Source organism: Rhinatrema bivittatum, chromosome 2, assembly GCF_901001135.1.
Source record: "Rhinatrema bivittatum chromosome 2, aRhiBiv1.1, whole genome shotgun sequence".
Lineage (NCBI taxonomy): Eukaryota > Metazoa > Chordata > Amphibia > Gymnophiona > Rhinatrematidae > Rhinatrema > Rhinatrema bivittatum.
This window is the reverse complement of record NC_042616.1, coordinates 730,097,991-730,113,875: the sequence shown is the minus strand read 5'-3', so window position 1 is coordinate 730,113,875 and position 15,885 is coordinate 730,097,991. Positions and strand designations below refer to the sequence as shown.

Genomic DNA, 15,885 nt, shown 5'->3' with positions numbered 1-15,885 from the left:
ACCTGAGCCATGGCCCAGGGTTAGGCCCAGGCCTCGAAGCTCCAATTGATGTATCTTGAACTGATACTCTCCACTGGGTTGGGTCCCAGCATCAGGCCTGGGCCAGGGTTGAGGCCCAGGTGTTGGGAACTGGCCTGGCTGTGGCTACAGACACCTGATGGATCAGATTATAGACACATTTTTCGGGGGGGCCCTTCCCTTACTTGGGTCTCTGCCAAGGGACCAGGGGGATCCTGACAGGGTCATATTTTTTCATCTGCAGATATGCATGGATGCACCTTGCATTCCAAAAGGTAGGCTCCATTAGTTGTACATGGAACTTCTTGTCTAGAGTAAATAAAGCAATGATTTTTAACTTTATCTGTCCCTTTAATTACTAATCCAGCTTTTGGCAGGTTAATAGAGATTGGAACTCTGATTATTTCTTTGAATTAAAGAAAAGCATTTTGATTGATAATTTGAGTGATTGATAACCATTCAACATCAAAGTGTCTTTATAGACTTACTTTATGGAATGTGGAATATACAGTGGTCAATTTTCAAGGTCATTTACATGGATAAATGGCAATTTACATGCATACATTGGCTGGCTGAAAATTGCACTCCCTCATTATGGCTATAAATAAATGTCTGCCTTTACCCACATTTAGTGGAAGCATGTTTTGGGCAGAACTGGAAAATGACACACATAGAGGATAACTTTCAAACAACTACAGCACATATCAGATATGAGCGTAATATAAAATATGTGTATCTTTACTCCACAACATACATGTGTATGCATGCTTATGCGTGTGAATATAATCAATGCATTTGAAGCAAGTATTTCCATGTATTGAATTCATGTACTTTTCCTACTTATTTAGAAAAATATGTATGAGGATATTTTATGCGTGAAAGTAAAGTAGAACTTACTCGAGTAAATCGGGATGTACACGCATAAGTCGGTAAATTTCAAAGCATGTGCAATGATTGAAATTACCAATTTTGCCAATTAGTCCACCAACTCACCCAGCCCTTCTCCAGGTCATTGAGACCCTTCTGATTTTCAACCTGAACTCCCCACAATTCACTTAGACCTCCCACCTGATCAACAGTACACAATTAATACGTTTAATATCACTTACGTAAGATAATTATCAGGTTTGAAATTACACCAGTAAATTGGAAAATTTATGCATGTTGGCCCCACCCTGGAAGGCCTTAGACTGTTGCCTTTTTATGCACATATATGTGCGCATGGAAGCAAAAATGCATGCGAATGTTAGTTGTTTATAAAATAGCATGTACGCGAGTAGATGTTACTTATGTCTATATATGCTCATTTTTTCATGCATAACTCTTTGAAAATTCACCCAATATGTAAAATTTTCAAGTTTATACATGTTATTTTCTGAAGAATTTCTACCTGCACAAAAAGCAGATGCAAATGTATATGCATGCTTTCTTTTGGAATATTAGCGCATAGTCGACAGTAAAAAATACCTTCAGATTTTATTCTAATGTGGAAAATTTGAAAACTGCCGCCATAATTCCTAATTTATGTGTCAATATAGACTATACATATTTATATATCATGTGATAAACTTAGAGATGTGCTTCGTTTAAAGATATTGGTTCGGGCTTCGGATCAAGCACTCCACAGAAAATTTTGTTTTCCCACGGTTCATTTTTTTTTTCGGCAATTTTCGATGAAGTGCATTAGTGTGCAGTACACCAAACAAGATAGTGTGCACTAGCTAGAAGTTAATGTGCATTAAGGCCCGTTAGTGTGCACTAACAGGTTAGTTAGTGCGCCCTAATAGAACTTACAGCACACTAAGTATGTAGTAGTGTGCTGTAACTAATGTTACTGTGCACTAAAAAATGCAATTTTAACATTAAAAAGAATCAATTCAGAGGAGTTTGTTAGCTAGAAAAACAGTGCGCACTAATTGGTATTACTGCACACTAAGAGATATGCAGTGTGCAGTAACTCCGTTAGTGCGCACTAACACGTAACACGAATTTTGCCGAAATTTCAGCAAAAATCACTTTGTATATCAGCGCTACCGAACCATGATGAATTAGACAATATAGTTGACATTGTCTAATTTGTGAAAAACGAATGCATATCCCTATAAACCATGGGGTTTAAGCACATTATACAGGCAGTTGGAGCTAATTAAGCTGCTACTAGAATTCAATGTGCTTTCTAGGGAAAGCAGCAACTGCTTTTCCTTGGAACCAGCTGGGATGTCAGAACTGTTGACTTTCCCAGACTCAGAAGCAGCGGTGCTCTGGCTGTTGCTCCATTACATGTGAACTTCTAGAGGTATTGTGGGGAGGTCAGCTCCAGAGAGTTCACTGAAGACTTGTGATGGTCTATTTTTGTTACCCAAATACTGTAGAGGAAACCTGGTATCTCACCAAAGGATTGGAAAGCTGGAAGTGTGAAGTAATTCTTGGTACTTAGAATAAAGTATCTTTTCATTGCAAACAATAGTTGAAAAGGTTCATAAAAAATAATTGACTGAGAAAGCCTCCCCACTTATGCCACCCTAGCCACCTACTTATACTACTATGCCTTTCTTCTAGCCTGCATGGACTTCTTCAACTCGCAACAGTGTTTGTCTGTCCTGTGGTCCCCATGGGTTGACTGCTACCTGCTCCAACTTCTTGCATGCAATGATGGGAGGCATGGTACTTCTGCTTCAGCTGAAAGGGCCTCGGCTTCTTGCCAGCCATGCCGCTCACTGGGACTGGCACCAGAAACCATCCATTTGTTCACCTTCAGCTTCCCCAGCATGGTTAAATGATGGAATGGTGCATGAACACACACACCAGTGAAACATACATGACACAAATAAATGAAACTGCCTTTTATACGTAGCCTTACCTGAATATTCAAAATAAGAATATTCTGATGGCCCTTTCTGCATTTCCCTCTATACTTTCTCTGAATAAAACTATTTTTCATTGGTATTGTATACAACACATCACAAGCAGTTTAAATGATGCTTTAGAGGTAAAATTGTCTACTACTTTTGCCTGCTGTGTCTCACTTGGTCATGCATATTGACATGTGAAATAAATAAAAATTAGTGATTGTAGTGATCTAAATATATTTTGCATTACAACTTTGGGGAAACTTCTCTCAAATGTTCCACAACAGTATACTGTCTGTTTGAAAGCTGCTAAAAAGCTATGCAAAAACAAAAGTAATTGCCTAGAGCACTGGTGTGTGTTTATAACTTGGGAGCAGTAAAGCAGTAAGCAGTAGATCAATGGATTTGCCGCAGCAGGCAGTGAATTCTTGATATCAACAGCAATACCTGGGGGTTGATTCACTGCTTGTTGCAGAATGGCTCCATCTTACTGCAGATGGATCTGTGTATATAAGTAAATCTTAAAATGAGATCAAATGATAACAATATGTGTATATAAGTAAATGATAACAATATGTGTATATAAGTAAATCTTAAAATGAGATCAAATGATAACAATATTCATAGGTTAGAACAATTGCTATGCATGTTGGGTCAGACCAAGCCTTGTGTCCTGCCTCCGATAGTAGTCAGTCCAGGTCACAATTACCCAGCAGATCCCCAAAAGGAGATACATTTCTTATTTATCAGTAAACATTGTTGTTGTTTTTTCTTTGTAGTATTATTGAAGTTTTCATTCTATCACACACTTTGCTTTGCAATGCTGTTGATGCATTTTATTTTATGTTGTAATCTTTTGCAAGCAAGCTATTTCAAAGCAGTGGACTAAAAATGTTCAAAAAATAAAAAAATATAACAAATAAATATACCATGCACCTGTTTTATTTTGGGGCTGCACTATACTTATTAATGAATATGTTGGGACATTTTTGAATGATGCTTTTTAAACATTGTAAACATTTCTCATTTGATAATATATTGGTTATTTTGTATTCATGTACAATTCTTGCACATTCTTAACACCAAGAGCTATTTTACAAATCCTACTGTATTTCTAGAATACTATAAACCAGTGATTTTATTTATCAGATGGACAATAACAAAATGTAGTCCAAATTCAGATTTCAAAGCCCACCCTATTTGCAATGTGAGGAACTGTAACAAAGGCAAACCTTAGAGTGTACTACTCACTTTTCTAAAATGTCCTTGAACCACAAAATCAAAACATTTTGCTTTATAAACTTAAAAATAGTTAACTTTAATCTTCTTTTATAGTGTTTGTTCAGCTCACTGTTCCAATTTCAGTGAGACTGGAGCATACTGTGATATCATCAAGAGTTGCTAAAGCTGTCCTGTCATTGGGTTAGTCCTTAAGGATGTGTTCAACCAGATAATTACAGCCAGGGTGCATGTCAAAGGATTTTGACACAATTTCTGAGTGCTTTGTGTAGGAAGCACATAACATTCTTTGACGCCCACCTAGCTTTCTTTGATAGCACTTAGAAAATGTTCCAACTATGTTATACAAAAAAATATTCACACACCCCCCACACCCCCCCATATCAAGTATTTGTGGTCTCTATGCTCCAGGTTGGCCACAGCTGAAGAATTAGAACTGAGTTAACCCAGAAGGCAGATATAATTCTGTGGTGCCCCTGGCTCATTATCCCACTGCCCAACACCTCCCCACTCTGTGTCACAGCAGATACGTGTCCTGTGCTGCACTCATACTCCTCCTCCCCTCAATGAATGCAATGGGATTTTGGCCCCATTGCTCAAGTATCTGGTAGAGGTTCTCTCATTCTGCGTTGTAATACCACAGGATCTACTCCTAAAGCAGCACATACTAGCACTCCCCGCTTTTAGCTATGAGCATCCTCTCTACCCCTCTATCTTCCTGCCTGCAAGCACTGCAGTTTTGGGAGATGTGGGGTGTTAGTTACAAGCTTGGGTTAAATCTTTCCTCTTCAAGTGCTGTCATGACCTTGACAATTTATTCTTTTAACAATCTACCCTGCAGAATCTGAGAATTCTAAAATTAAAAGAAAAGAAAAATAAAATGCAAATCGTAAAAATATAATCAGAAGAATGTCTTGGAGTCCACACTCAATAGGGAGAGGATATTGTAGCACTTTACTAATTTTCCTACCTGGTCCATCCCAGCCATCAGCCTCTGCCAAGGGCTTCACTGGTTTTTCTGACTGTGCATCTCCATCTGACTCTGCTGCCTCCTGGCTACCCTCGTCATCACCTGGGAACATTTAAAAGAAATACATAAATAAAATATTGGCCATAAGATCATACTGACCTGGAAATACACATTAGTCCTAGAGAACTTCCAACAGGTCTGTTTTTAAGGGTTACCAAAATATGCCAAATGTAGGCAAACATCTTATGAATAGTCATGATGATTCCCTAAAAATAAGTTATGTTGGGGTTTTTTTGCAGATCAGACTTGGGAATGAGTGTGCAATAGGTTACATGCATGGACAAAGATTCCCATCTACTGATTGATTGACTAATAGTCTTTATTTTCATTTTTCTCTATGACATCATGCTTACGATGCCTGAAGTGGAGAAAATACAGAAGTGCATTGGGCTGTACAAAGATACTGAGAATGAAACTGGATAAGAAAGAAAGAAAAACTGAGGAGATGGGAATCTGCATTTCTGAATTTGAAGAGGTGGGTTGTGAGATTAAACCTCTTAATATATCAGCACCTTGAAGGACCTGTGCACACAGCAAAAAGAGGAATTAGTGGCAGTCAACAAATCCACTGAAGGCAATGCAATAAGCCTGTGCAGCATAAAATGAAAGGAAAGGTATGCACCAATAATTCACAATACCATCTGCTAGCTATAAGGAACATTTCTAATACAAAAATGCTAGCATCTGAGTCAGAAGATTGTTAAGGGCTAGCAATATTCTATCTCTTTCTTTCTTTCCCTAATGATGATTCTTTCATAAGGAGAGTGGCTCATAAAAGGTAATCTATTTTTATATCCATTAACAAAAATTCCTCAACTTGCAACTTCTATGATCTCAGTTATTCTCTTTATTTGTGATATAGTGATGAAAGAACACTGAAGATAGCATCCTGTCAGAAAGCAGTACATTAATCCAGATTTTTGTCTGGTTGCAATTTAGAATATTTCAGAAAGATCTGGAAGGAGATATCAGTCTGGCTAAGTCCCTAGTTGGCCAGATACTGCTATTTTCAGGGAGAATGCCAGCAATAAGGCAGAAACCTAGCATTCAAAAAGGTCCAGATCGTGGTATTAAAAAGCGCTTAGAGACTGCGGAGAATAAGGCGGTAAAACAAGAAGCTGTGGTCAAAGATAATATTAATTTGAAAAACAAATTTGAGAATTTTGAAAACTATGTGAGATGCTATCATCTTTAGCTTATACATTTTTCACATATTACATCTATTTCTCCACTTGAAATGTTTAAACGTTATTTGATGGCAGTCCTCAAAGTCCCAGCAAAGCAGCTTTCTCCTGTTTCAAGAGTTTATTACTTATCACTTTCAGGAAGAGAGAGACTGATGGAGCTCAGATGGAACTGTCACCTTATTTCAGATGATGGTTTAACCTGACAGCCTTATTGGAAGCAATGGATGATAAGTCAGCAATGCCTGCTACCCTGGTTGCGTCTCTGGCTTTAGAACCAGATAGAGATTGGTCTTAAAATTAAGACCGCATGCGCATGATATAAAATCAGCTACCCGCATGCACATGCTCGCCCAATTTTATATCGGCGCGCACATGTGCGCACGGCTGCCAACTTGCGCGTGCAACAGGGTGGCATTTTATAAAATGCACGCGACGACAGACTGGGCCTTTCCCCAGTTCCCTCCCAGTCCGCTTCAATAAAGGAGCGGACTGGGAGTGAACTTCCTACACCCCCTACCTACCCTGCCTGCCTTTTCCTCTCTACTCCCCAATCTCTAAATCCCCTCTAACAATTTTTGTTTCTATACTTACCTGCTCTCTGGAGCAGTAGTGAGTTGCGCGTGCCAGACAGCTGCTGGCACGCGCTTCACTGATACAGCACCTAATGGCGCTGTCCCTGCTTGTCCCCGGCCCACACCTGCCCTGCTCATACCACACCCCCGACCTGCCCATTTTTTTTTTACACCGGCTCTTCCGTGCGTACAAGGACAAATGCGCCTAGCAGCAGGCCTTTGAAAACACCTGCAGCATGCTTGCGGCCCAGCCACGCGCGTATCTCCCGGTATTGGAGCACGCCAACATTTAAAAATTCACCTGTAAGAGAAGACAGTTCCTCAGGGTGAGATGCTGTGTGATACAATTGGAAACTTATAGGTGAATTTTAAAGCCTAGCACGCATCAATAACACCAAGAGATACACAAGTATGTCTGGCCAGCGTGCCCCAAGCAGATTTTAAAAACTGCCCGTGTACGTCCATATCTTTGGTACACACACAAGCGAGAAGGCCCAGAAAAGGGGCAGAGTGTGGTTGTAGTCTGGGCAGTTCTGGGGGTTCTGAAATTTGCGCGTAAGTATTTGGGTGCACAGGCGTGTGCCAGGCTCCCCTGCCATATACATTTACTACTGCTAATAGATGGCATGTAAGTCATAAAACAAAACAAAACTAGGATAGTCAGCAGAGTTTTAAGGGTTTGGGCTAAGAGGGGGAAATGGAGCCTAATAGCCTAGTGAGGTTTGGAAGTCCTATCCCTTAACTGGGTGAACTGGGAAAACTAGTAATGGCGTCAGCACGTGTCCCTCACAAAATTCCCCCACCTACACGATAGAGGCAGCCCTTGCGCGCACATGTGCGCGTCCATATAAAATTGTGGGCACATGTACGTGCATTCAGTCTATTTTATACCATATGTGCATATTAGAGATGTGAATCGTTTTTTGACGATTTAAAATATCGTCCGATATATTTTAAATCGTCAAAAATCGTTAGAGCCACGATACAATAACAATTCCCCCGATTTATCGTCAAAAAATCGTAAATCGGGGGAAGGGGGAGGGGAAGGGGGAGGGCGGGAAAACCGGCACACTAAAACACCCTAAAACCCACCCCGACCCTTTAAAATAAATCCCCCACCCTCCCGAACCCCCCCAAAATGCCTTAAATTACCTGGGGGTCCAGCGGGGGTCCGGAACGACCTCCTGCAATCGAATCGTGTTGTCTTCAGCCGGCGCCATTTTGCGCCGGCTGTAGACAACACGATTCGACAGCAGGAGGTCGTTCCGGACCCCTGCTGGACTTTTGGCAAGTCTTGTGGGGGTCAGGAGGCCCCCCCAAGCTGGCCAAAAGTCCCTGGGGGTCCAGCGGGGGTCCGGGAGCGATCTCCTGCCGCGAATCGTTTTTCCGTACGGAAAATGGCGCCGGCAGGAGATCGACTGCAGAAGGTCGTTCTGGACCCCCGCTGGACTTTTGGCAAGTCTTGTGGGGGTTAGGAGGCCCCCCCCCAAGCTGGCCAAAAGTCCCTGGGGTCCGGGAGCGATCTGCTGCTGCGAATCACGGAAATGGCGGCGCAAAATGGCGCTGGCTGAAGACAACACGATTCGATTGCAGGAGGTCGTTCCGGACCCCCGCTGGACCCCCAGGTAATTTAAGGCATTTTGGGGGGGGGGGGTTCGGGAGGGTGGGGGATTTATTTTAAAGGGTCGGGGTGGGTTTTAGGGTGTTTTAGTGTGCCGGTTCACGATTTTAACGATTTTAACGATATTTTAAAAACCCAAACGGCAACGATACGATTCCCTCTCCCTCCCAGCCGAAATCGATCGTTAAGACGATCGAGGACACGATTCACATCTCTAGTGCATATATGCATGTATGTTATAAAGTAGCCGTGTCCTTTGGCATGAGCTGGCATACGCTCGTACATATGCGCCTGCATGCCGGTATCAAAGTTACCATCCCAATTTCTACTTACATTTCCTTGCAAATGCTCTGCTGAGTATCAGAATGAATCTTTTTTTTTTTTTTTAACCTGGGCAGCTCTCTCTGTTTCTTATTGATAAAGTGTTACAGAATGGAGGACTACCGCGTATGCCTTTCTTTGAATAAGGTCTCTCCTAAATCTCTCAGTTTAAGAAATTGGCATCCCCTTTTTCTAAAAAAAGAAAAATCTCCTTTTATTGCACACTCTTAGGTTGAGACATAGTCTTTCCTAAAATAGTGGCCTGGATATTGGCATTAATATATATTCCTTTTTTGTCCATGTATAATTGCTCAGGATTTCTTGAAGTTATACTGTAAGTTGTTTTAAATATAAATGAAAGAATATTTCCCAGAAATGTAGATACTTAGGGTCGGTTTTTAAAAAGCATTTACTCGAGTAAGTGGACTTTGGAAAATTGCTACAATATATGCCATTGAAAAGGTCATAGGATTTACTCATGTAAGTGCACTTTACTTGAGTAAATGGCTTCTGAAAATTGCTATGATAGTTATGTTACACTGACGCACGTAACTCCTTCGAAAATTACCCCCAAAGTCCTTCAAGGATGGAGATTACTGATCAAAATTTTCATGAGAAATTTCTTAATCAGTTTGAGAAAGCTGGATAGCACAATCAGACAATTAAGTAGTGGACTGGGAGGGAACTTTTCTACCCCTCTACCTACCCTCAATCCCTCTTCCCTTCTCCTCCCCAATCCCTTAAAATGCCCTACCTTTTTTTTTTTTCCTTTGTTTTAGAACTTATGCCAGCTCCTGAGCTGGCGTAAGTTGTGCGTGCAGGCAGGCGATCCCCCGACAGAGCGACGAATGGGTGCTATACCGGCCGCCTCCAGCTCCGCCCCTCCACGCCCCAGACCGCCCCTCTTCTTCAGCCCGGCTCGTGCACGTAATGAGGGTTTTGCGCGAGCCCGGGCTCCTTATAAAATGTGCGCGGCGCGCGCGAGACCAGGCCGCAAGCCTAACCCCCGTTTTTTTAAGCGCGCCGGCCATTTAAAATTGGGCCATTAGAGCATACATTTAATGATTAAAAATGTAAATTTAAAACCTCATGAAATGCATGCACTTTGGGGGCAATTTTCAAAAGGATTTACATAGAACAGTGAGCTACAAACCAGGGAAACCACGATTCAAATCCCACTGCCACTCCTTGGACAAGTCACTTTACTCTCCATTGCCTCAGGTACAAACAGGGATAGTGACTTTTAAAAACGAGTCTATGTACGCGGTTATTTATTTATTTATTTATTTATTTAAGGTTTTTTTATACCGGCATTCATGAACTCGTTCACATCATGTCGGTTTACAGAAAACAGGGGTGCGGATAATACAACCAAAAAACATAAATAACGTGATGAAGAGAAGCAGTTACAATTAACAAGGGCTAATGAACTGGGAATGTAAGAAATAGAAAGAGATAGAGGAGAATAAAGGTTATGCCAGCTCACACTAATGGACACAGTCATTTTATAACCTACCGGCCGAATTTTAAATCAGCCACGTGTGTAAAAAACGGGGGTAACATGTGTGGCCGGGCCATGCGCACACCGCACACGTTTTCAAAGGAGCCCGGCCATGTGCGTGACCCCTGTTACTCGCAGAAGTGCCAGGCCCAGAGAAAGGGGCAGGGAGGGGCGGGGCTGGAGGCGGCCGGTACAGCATCCATTTGCTGCTGTGCCGGGGAAGCGCGCGCTGGCAGTCGTCCAGCGAGCACAGGTTGCTTCTGCTCCAACAGAGCAGTAAGCAACAAAACAAAAACAGGAAAGGTATGAGAAAGGGTTTAGGGGGTGGGGAGGAGAGGGGACGAGGGAGGGGGTATGGGTAGGGTGTGCTAGTGAAGTTCCCTCCTGGTCCGCTCCTTAATTGGAGCGGACTGGGGGGAGGCCCGATTGCGTCGCCATGAGTAATCTTATAAAATTGGCCCACCCTGCGCGTGCCGCATATTATAAAATCGGTGTGTCCCTATGTGAGTGCCGGGAAGCGTGCACACATGGACACGTGCGCACACCTTTTACAATCTACCCTTAAATGTGTATATGCACACATGATGTAAAATAGCTCTATGCGCATACTTGTGCCTGCAATTTTACTTGGACATGTGCATATGCGCACAAATACCGGCTGTACCACGTAAGTGGGGGGATTTTATTAGATACACACTCTGACTCAATTACCAGTTTCCCCAGTCCATTCCCAGTTTACCCTGTTAAAGGATAGGACTTCCTAACTCCCCCTAATTAATATGCTTCCCTTTTACTCTTTTAGCCCCATCCCTTAAAACTCCAGTAACTAGCCTTGGGGGGTTTTTTTGTTTCAATATTTACACACCGTCCATAGTGGTAGGAGATCCCGGCACGCACTTGTGCATGTAAATACTTACACGCCCATTTCAAGTAATCTTCCCAGAATGCCCATGTCCCACCCATGCTCTGCCCAGATCACACCCATGCCTCGCTCCTTTTTTAACTTTTTGATTTGTGCATGTATCAGGAGACAGGTGTGTACTCGTGTACTTTTTATAATATGCGTGACACACGCCGGCCCAAGAGACGCAAGTATCTCCCAGCTTTGGTGCACGCCGAGCCTTTAAAATTAATCTAATAGATTGCAAGCCCTGAATAAAGGAACTTGTAGGTCCTTTTCATCCATAGTTGCCATTTTTTAAATGTATTTCAGAAAAAATTGTAATTTCATAATAATTTAAAATAAAATACAGAAACTCACAATAGGGATGTGACAATATATCCAGACACCTATGAACCTAAAAACAGGTCAGACTTGAAAATGTATATCATATTCTTGTCGAATATTAATTAAAAAGTAGAAGCTTTGCATTGGAGCAATGTTTCTCAACCTTTCCTGGAGGAACACTTAATCAGTCATGTTTCTAGGATATCCAAAATGAAAATGCATGATATAGGTTTGCATACATTGGAGACCCAGCATATGCAAATCTATCTCATGCATATTCATTGTGGAAATCCTGAAAATCTGAGTGGCTAGGTGTGCCTCCAGGAGACGAATGGGAAACTGCATTAGAGGATTAGCCATTTGTTGCTTTTATCAGAGACAAAAGTTTGCTGTCCCAGGGCATTTTGACACCTACTAAACCAGCTGACAGCTCAAATAGCAGTAAAGTGAATATGATGATGATGCACAGTATAATACACCACAATAGAAATGAGTATGATTCAATGTATAATTTGAAAGACATTTTATAATAATATCAGTTCTGTAAGTAATTTGTAGAAAAAATGGAAAAACCTAATAGATATTTTAAGATCATAAAATATTCCAATATATCTGGCACCCAATACAATTAGTATTTCTGCAAATATGCTCTTCTTGTGAAGAATCTCTAGCTCAAGATAGTAACTTTCATTCCATAGTCATTTCTGGAACATACTACACAATTGCTATCATTAGGACAGTTCATGTAGTCCTTGCCCTACTTACAAGCTCCTGAAGAAAAAATGCTTTTTAAAACCTAGGAAGCTCCGATCACTAACAAAAAAGCTTCTTAGAGAAATTCTGTCACAGTATAATTACTGCAGTTTCTTGACTGAAAGTATTTGCTACAGAAGCAGTTAAGTCACCCTATCATGTACTGTGCAATCAGCAAAATCAGTAAAGTATTTTAACAATGAGCGGCTCAGTACTGACAGATCTACTTGCTTGTTCACAACTGCTTATCACAGAATATCATATGTGATTTGCAGGTGCTTTCCATACTTACTTCCATAAAATGCACTTATGAAAGATAAGGTCATAAAAGATATGAAAAATATTCAAGCTTCATAGACTCATGCTTTACTATAAGACATCACAGACTTGGTGAAAGGCCATACTATTAAATATATCCTATTGTACATTTCAGACCCAATTCAAACAGTTGCCACATACATATACAGCCCTTACAAGTAGGATAGATACCATCAGAAAAGATCAGATCAGCCAGTCTGAATGACCACTGTAGTTTTTTTGCAGCACATAAAATATTTCTCCATAATTTTGTGTGAGATATATGATTCTCACTTCCCCGACCCATTCCATCTCTGTCACACCCTAGAGCCCTTTCCACATTCCCCTAGCTGATTCTCTTTTACCCCCAAGTTCTTCTTATATACCCCCAACTGATCTTATGGTATTCACTCCCTTTTATCCCATCTCCCATTCCCTCTCAGCCCCATCCTCTCACACCCCCAGCTCCTCTCTTACATCCCCCAGTAGACCTTCTGTCATTCCATCTCATTCATCCTCCAAAGCCAATCCCTCTCCATCTGATCCAGTCCTCAAACACCTTCTGGATCTGATCCCTTCCTTCAAAGAGCCTCTCCTCCAAACATCCCCCTAGCCAGCCCCAACAGCAACATTTTCCTTTGGGGACTAGGACGATAATGGATGACAACTGGTGGGCAGAGAAGGCAGGTTGATAGAGGCAACATTTTTCTCTTGGGGAATGAAGAGAGGAGCCATAGCAAATCTTATCTGGCCTGTGCACGCTCCGCCATCTCCTTTTCTCATGGCTAATCCCAAATCGGACAATGATCTGTAAGTGGCTACAGAATCAGCAATGAAAGTCAGGACTGGGCTAGTGCAAGCTAAAAAAAACCAAACAAACCAACCTGCAATGACCTTGATCCCTCCTCACACAGGGCTTTTCCTTACCACAGAAACTCATGCAGGCAGCTCTTGCAATTGCTCTTGGCTCTACGCTGACGTCTACTACTAATGCTGCTGCTGCTGCTGGCGCCTGAAGGGCATAGCCATTTGAGGCACTTGTAACCCCAGCTAAAGGTTTGGACCCCATTTGGGGTCCCGACCTACAGTATGAGAAGCCCTGTTCTAAGCTAGGTATTTCTGCCAGACAGTGCTGGATTACTCCTCAGGCATGTGCCTAAAGCTCCTCAGCCCCATGGAACATAAGAACATGCCATACTGGGTCAGACCAAAGGTCCATCAAGCCCAGCATCCTGTTTCCAACAGTGACCAATCCAGGCCATAAGAACCTGGCACATACCCAAAAACTAAATCTATTTCATGTTACCATTGCTAGAAATAGCAGTGGCTATTTTCTAAGTCAACTTAATTAATAGCAGGTAAAGGACTTCTCCTCCAAAAACTTATCCAATCTTTTTTTTTAAACACAGTTATAGTAACTGCACTAACCATATCATCTGGCAACAAATTCCAGAGTTTAAATGTGTGTTGAGTAAAAAAGAAATTTCTCTGATTAGTTTTAAATGTGCCACATGCTAACTTCATGGAGTGCCCCTAGTCTTTCTATTATCCGAAAGAGTAAATAACTGATTCACATCTACCTGTTCTAGACCTCTCATGATTTTAAACACCTCTATAATATCCCCCCTCAGCAATCTCTTCTCCAAGCTGAAAAGTCCTAATCTCTTTAGTCTTTCCTCATAGGGGAGCTGTTCTATTCCCCTTATCATTTTGGTAGCCCTTCTCTGTACCTTCTCCATCGCAATTATATCTTTTTTGAGATGCGGCGACCAGAATTGTACACACTATCAAGGTGCGGTCTCACCATGGAGCAATACAGAGGCATTATGACATTTTCTGTTTTATTCACCATTCCCCTTCTAATAATTCCCAACATTTTGTTTGCTTTTTTGACTGCCGCAGCACACTGAACCGACTATTTCAATGTGTTATCCACTATGATGCCTAGATCTCTTTCTTGGGTTGTAGCACCTAATATGGAACCTAACATTGTGTAACTACAGCATGGGTTATTTTTCCCTATATGCATCACCTTGCACTTATCCACATTAAATTTCATCTGCCATTTGGATGCCCAATTTTCCAGTCTTACAAGGTCTTCCTGCAATTTATCACAATCTGCTTGTGATTTAACTACTCTGAACAATTTTGTATCATCTGCAAATTTGATTATCTCACTTGTTGTTTTCTTTCCAGATCATTTATAAATATATTGAAAAGTAAGGGACCCAATAAAGAACCCTGAGGCACTCCACTGCCCAATCCCTTCCACTGAGAAAATTGTCCATTTAATCCTACTCTCTGTTTCCTGTCTTTTAGCCAGTTTGTAATCCACGAAAGGACATTGCCACCTATCCCATGACTTTTTACTTTTCCTAGAAGCCTCTCATGAGGAACTTTGTCAAATGCCTTCTGAAAATCCAAGTATACTACATCTACCAGTTCACCTTTGTCCATATGTTTAATAACTCCTTCAAACAAGTGAAGCAAATTTTTGAGGCAAGACTTGCCTTGGGTAAAGCCATGCTGACGTTATTCCATTAAACCATGTCTTTCTAAATGTTCTGTGATTTTCAAGTTTAGAACACTTTCCACTATTTTCCCTGGCACTGAAGTCAGGCTAACTGGTCTGTAGTTTCCCGGATCGCCCCTAGAGCCCTTTTTAAATATTGGGGTTACATTAGCTATCCTCCAGTCTTCAGGTACAATGGATGATTTTAATGATAGGTTACAAATTTTTACTAATAGGCCTGAAATTTCATTTTTTAGTTCCTTCAGAACTCTGGGGTGTATACCATCTGGTCCAGGTGATTTACTACTCCTCAGTTTGTCAATCAGGTCTACCACATCTTCTAGGTTCACTGTGATTTGATTCAGTCCATCTGAATCATTACCCATGAAAACCTTCTCCAGTACGGGTACCTCCCCAACATCCTCTTCAGTAAACACCAAAGCAAAGAAATCATTTAATCTTTCCACGATGGCATTATGTTTTCTAAGTGCCCCTTTAACCCCTCGATCATCTAACGGTCCAACTGACTCCCTCACAGGCTTTCTGCTTCGGATATATTTAAAAATGTTTTACTGTGAGTTTTTGCCTCTACGGCCAACTTCTTTTCAAATTCTCTCTTAGCCTGTCTTATCAATGTCTTACATTTAACTTGCCAACATTTATGCATTATCCTATTTTCTTCTGTTGGATCCTTCTTCCAATTTTTGAATTAAGATCTTTTGGCTAAAATAGCTTCTTTCACCTCCCCTTTTAACCA

The 15,885-nt window shown here is 41.4% G+C and overlaps 1 protein-coding gene across 3 annotated transcripts in view; it reads right to left on the bottom strand.

The window, feature by feature from the left end:
* The window catches only part of ZFPM2 (zinc finger protein, FOG family member 2), a 1,143,438-nt gene that overhangs the window by 843,363 nt on the left and 284,190 nt on the right, over positions 1-15,885 (bottom strand). For all 3 annotated transcript variants that reach the window (XM_029591865.1, XM_029591867.1, XM_029591866.1), the window contains one exon: positions 5,077-5,178. In XM_029591865.1, the coding sequence (XP_029447725.1) occupies positions 5,077-5,178 (102 nt within the window). The remainder of the gene's footprint in view (positions 1-5,076; positions 5,179-15,885) is intronic.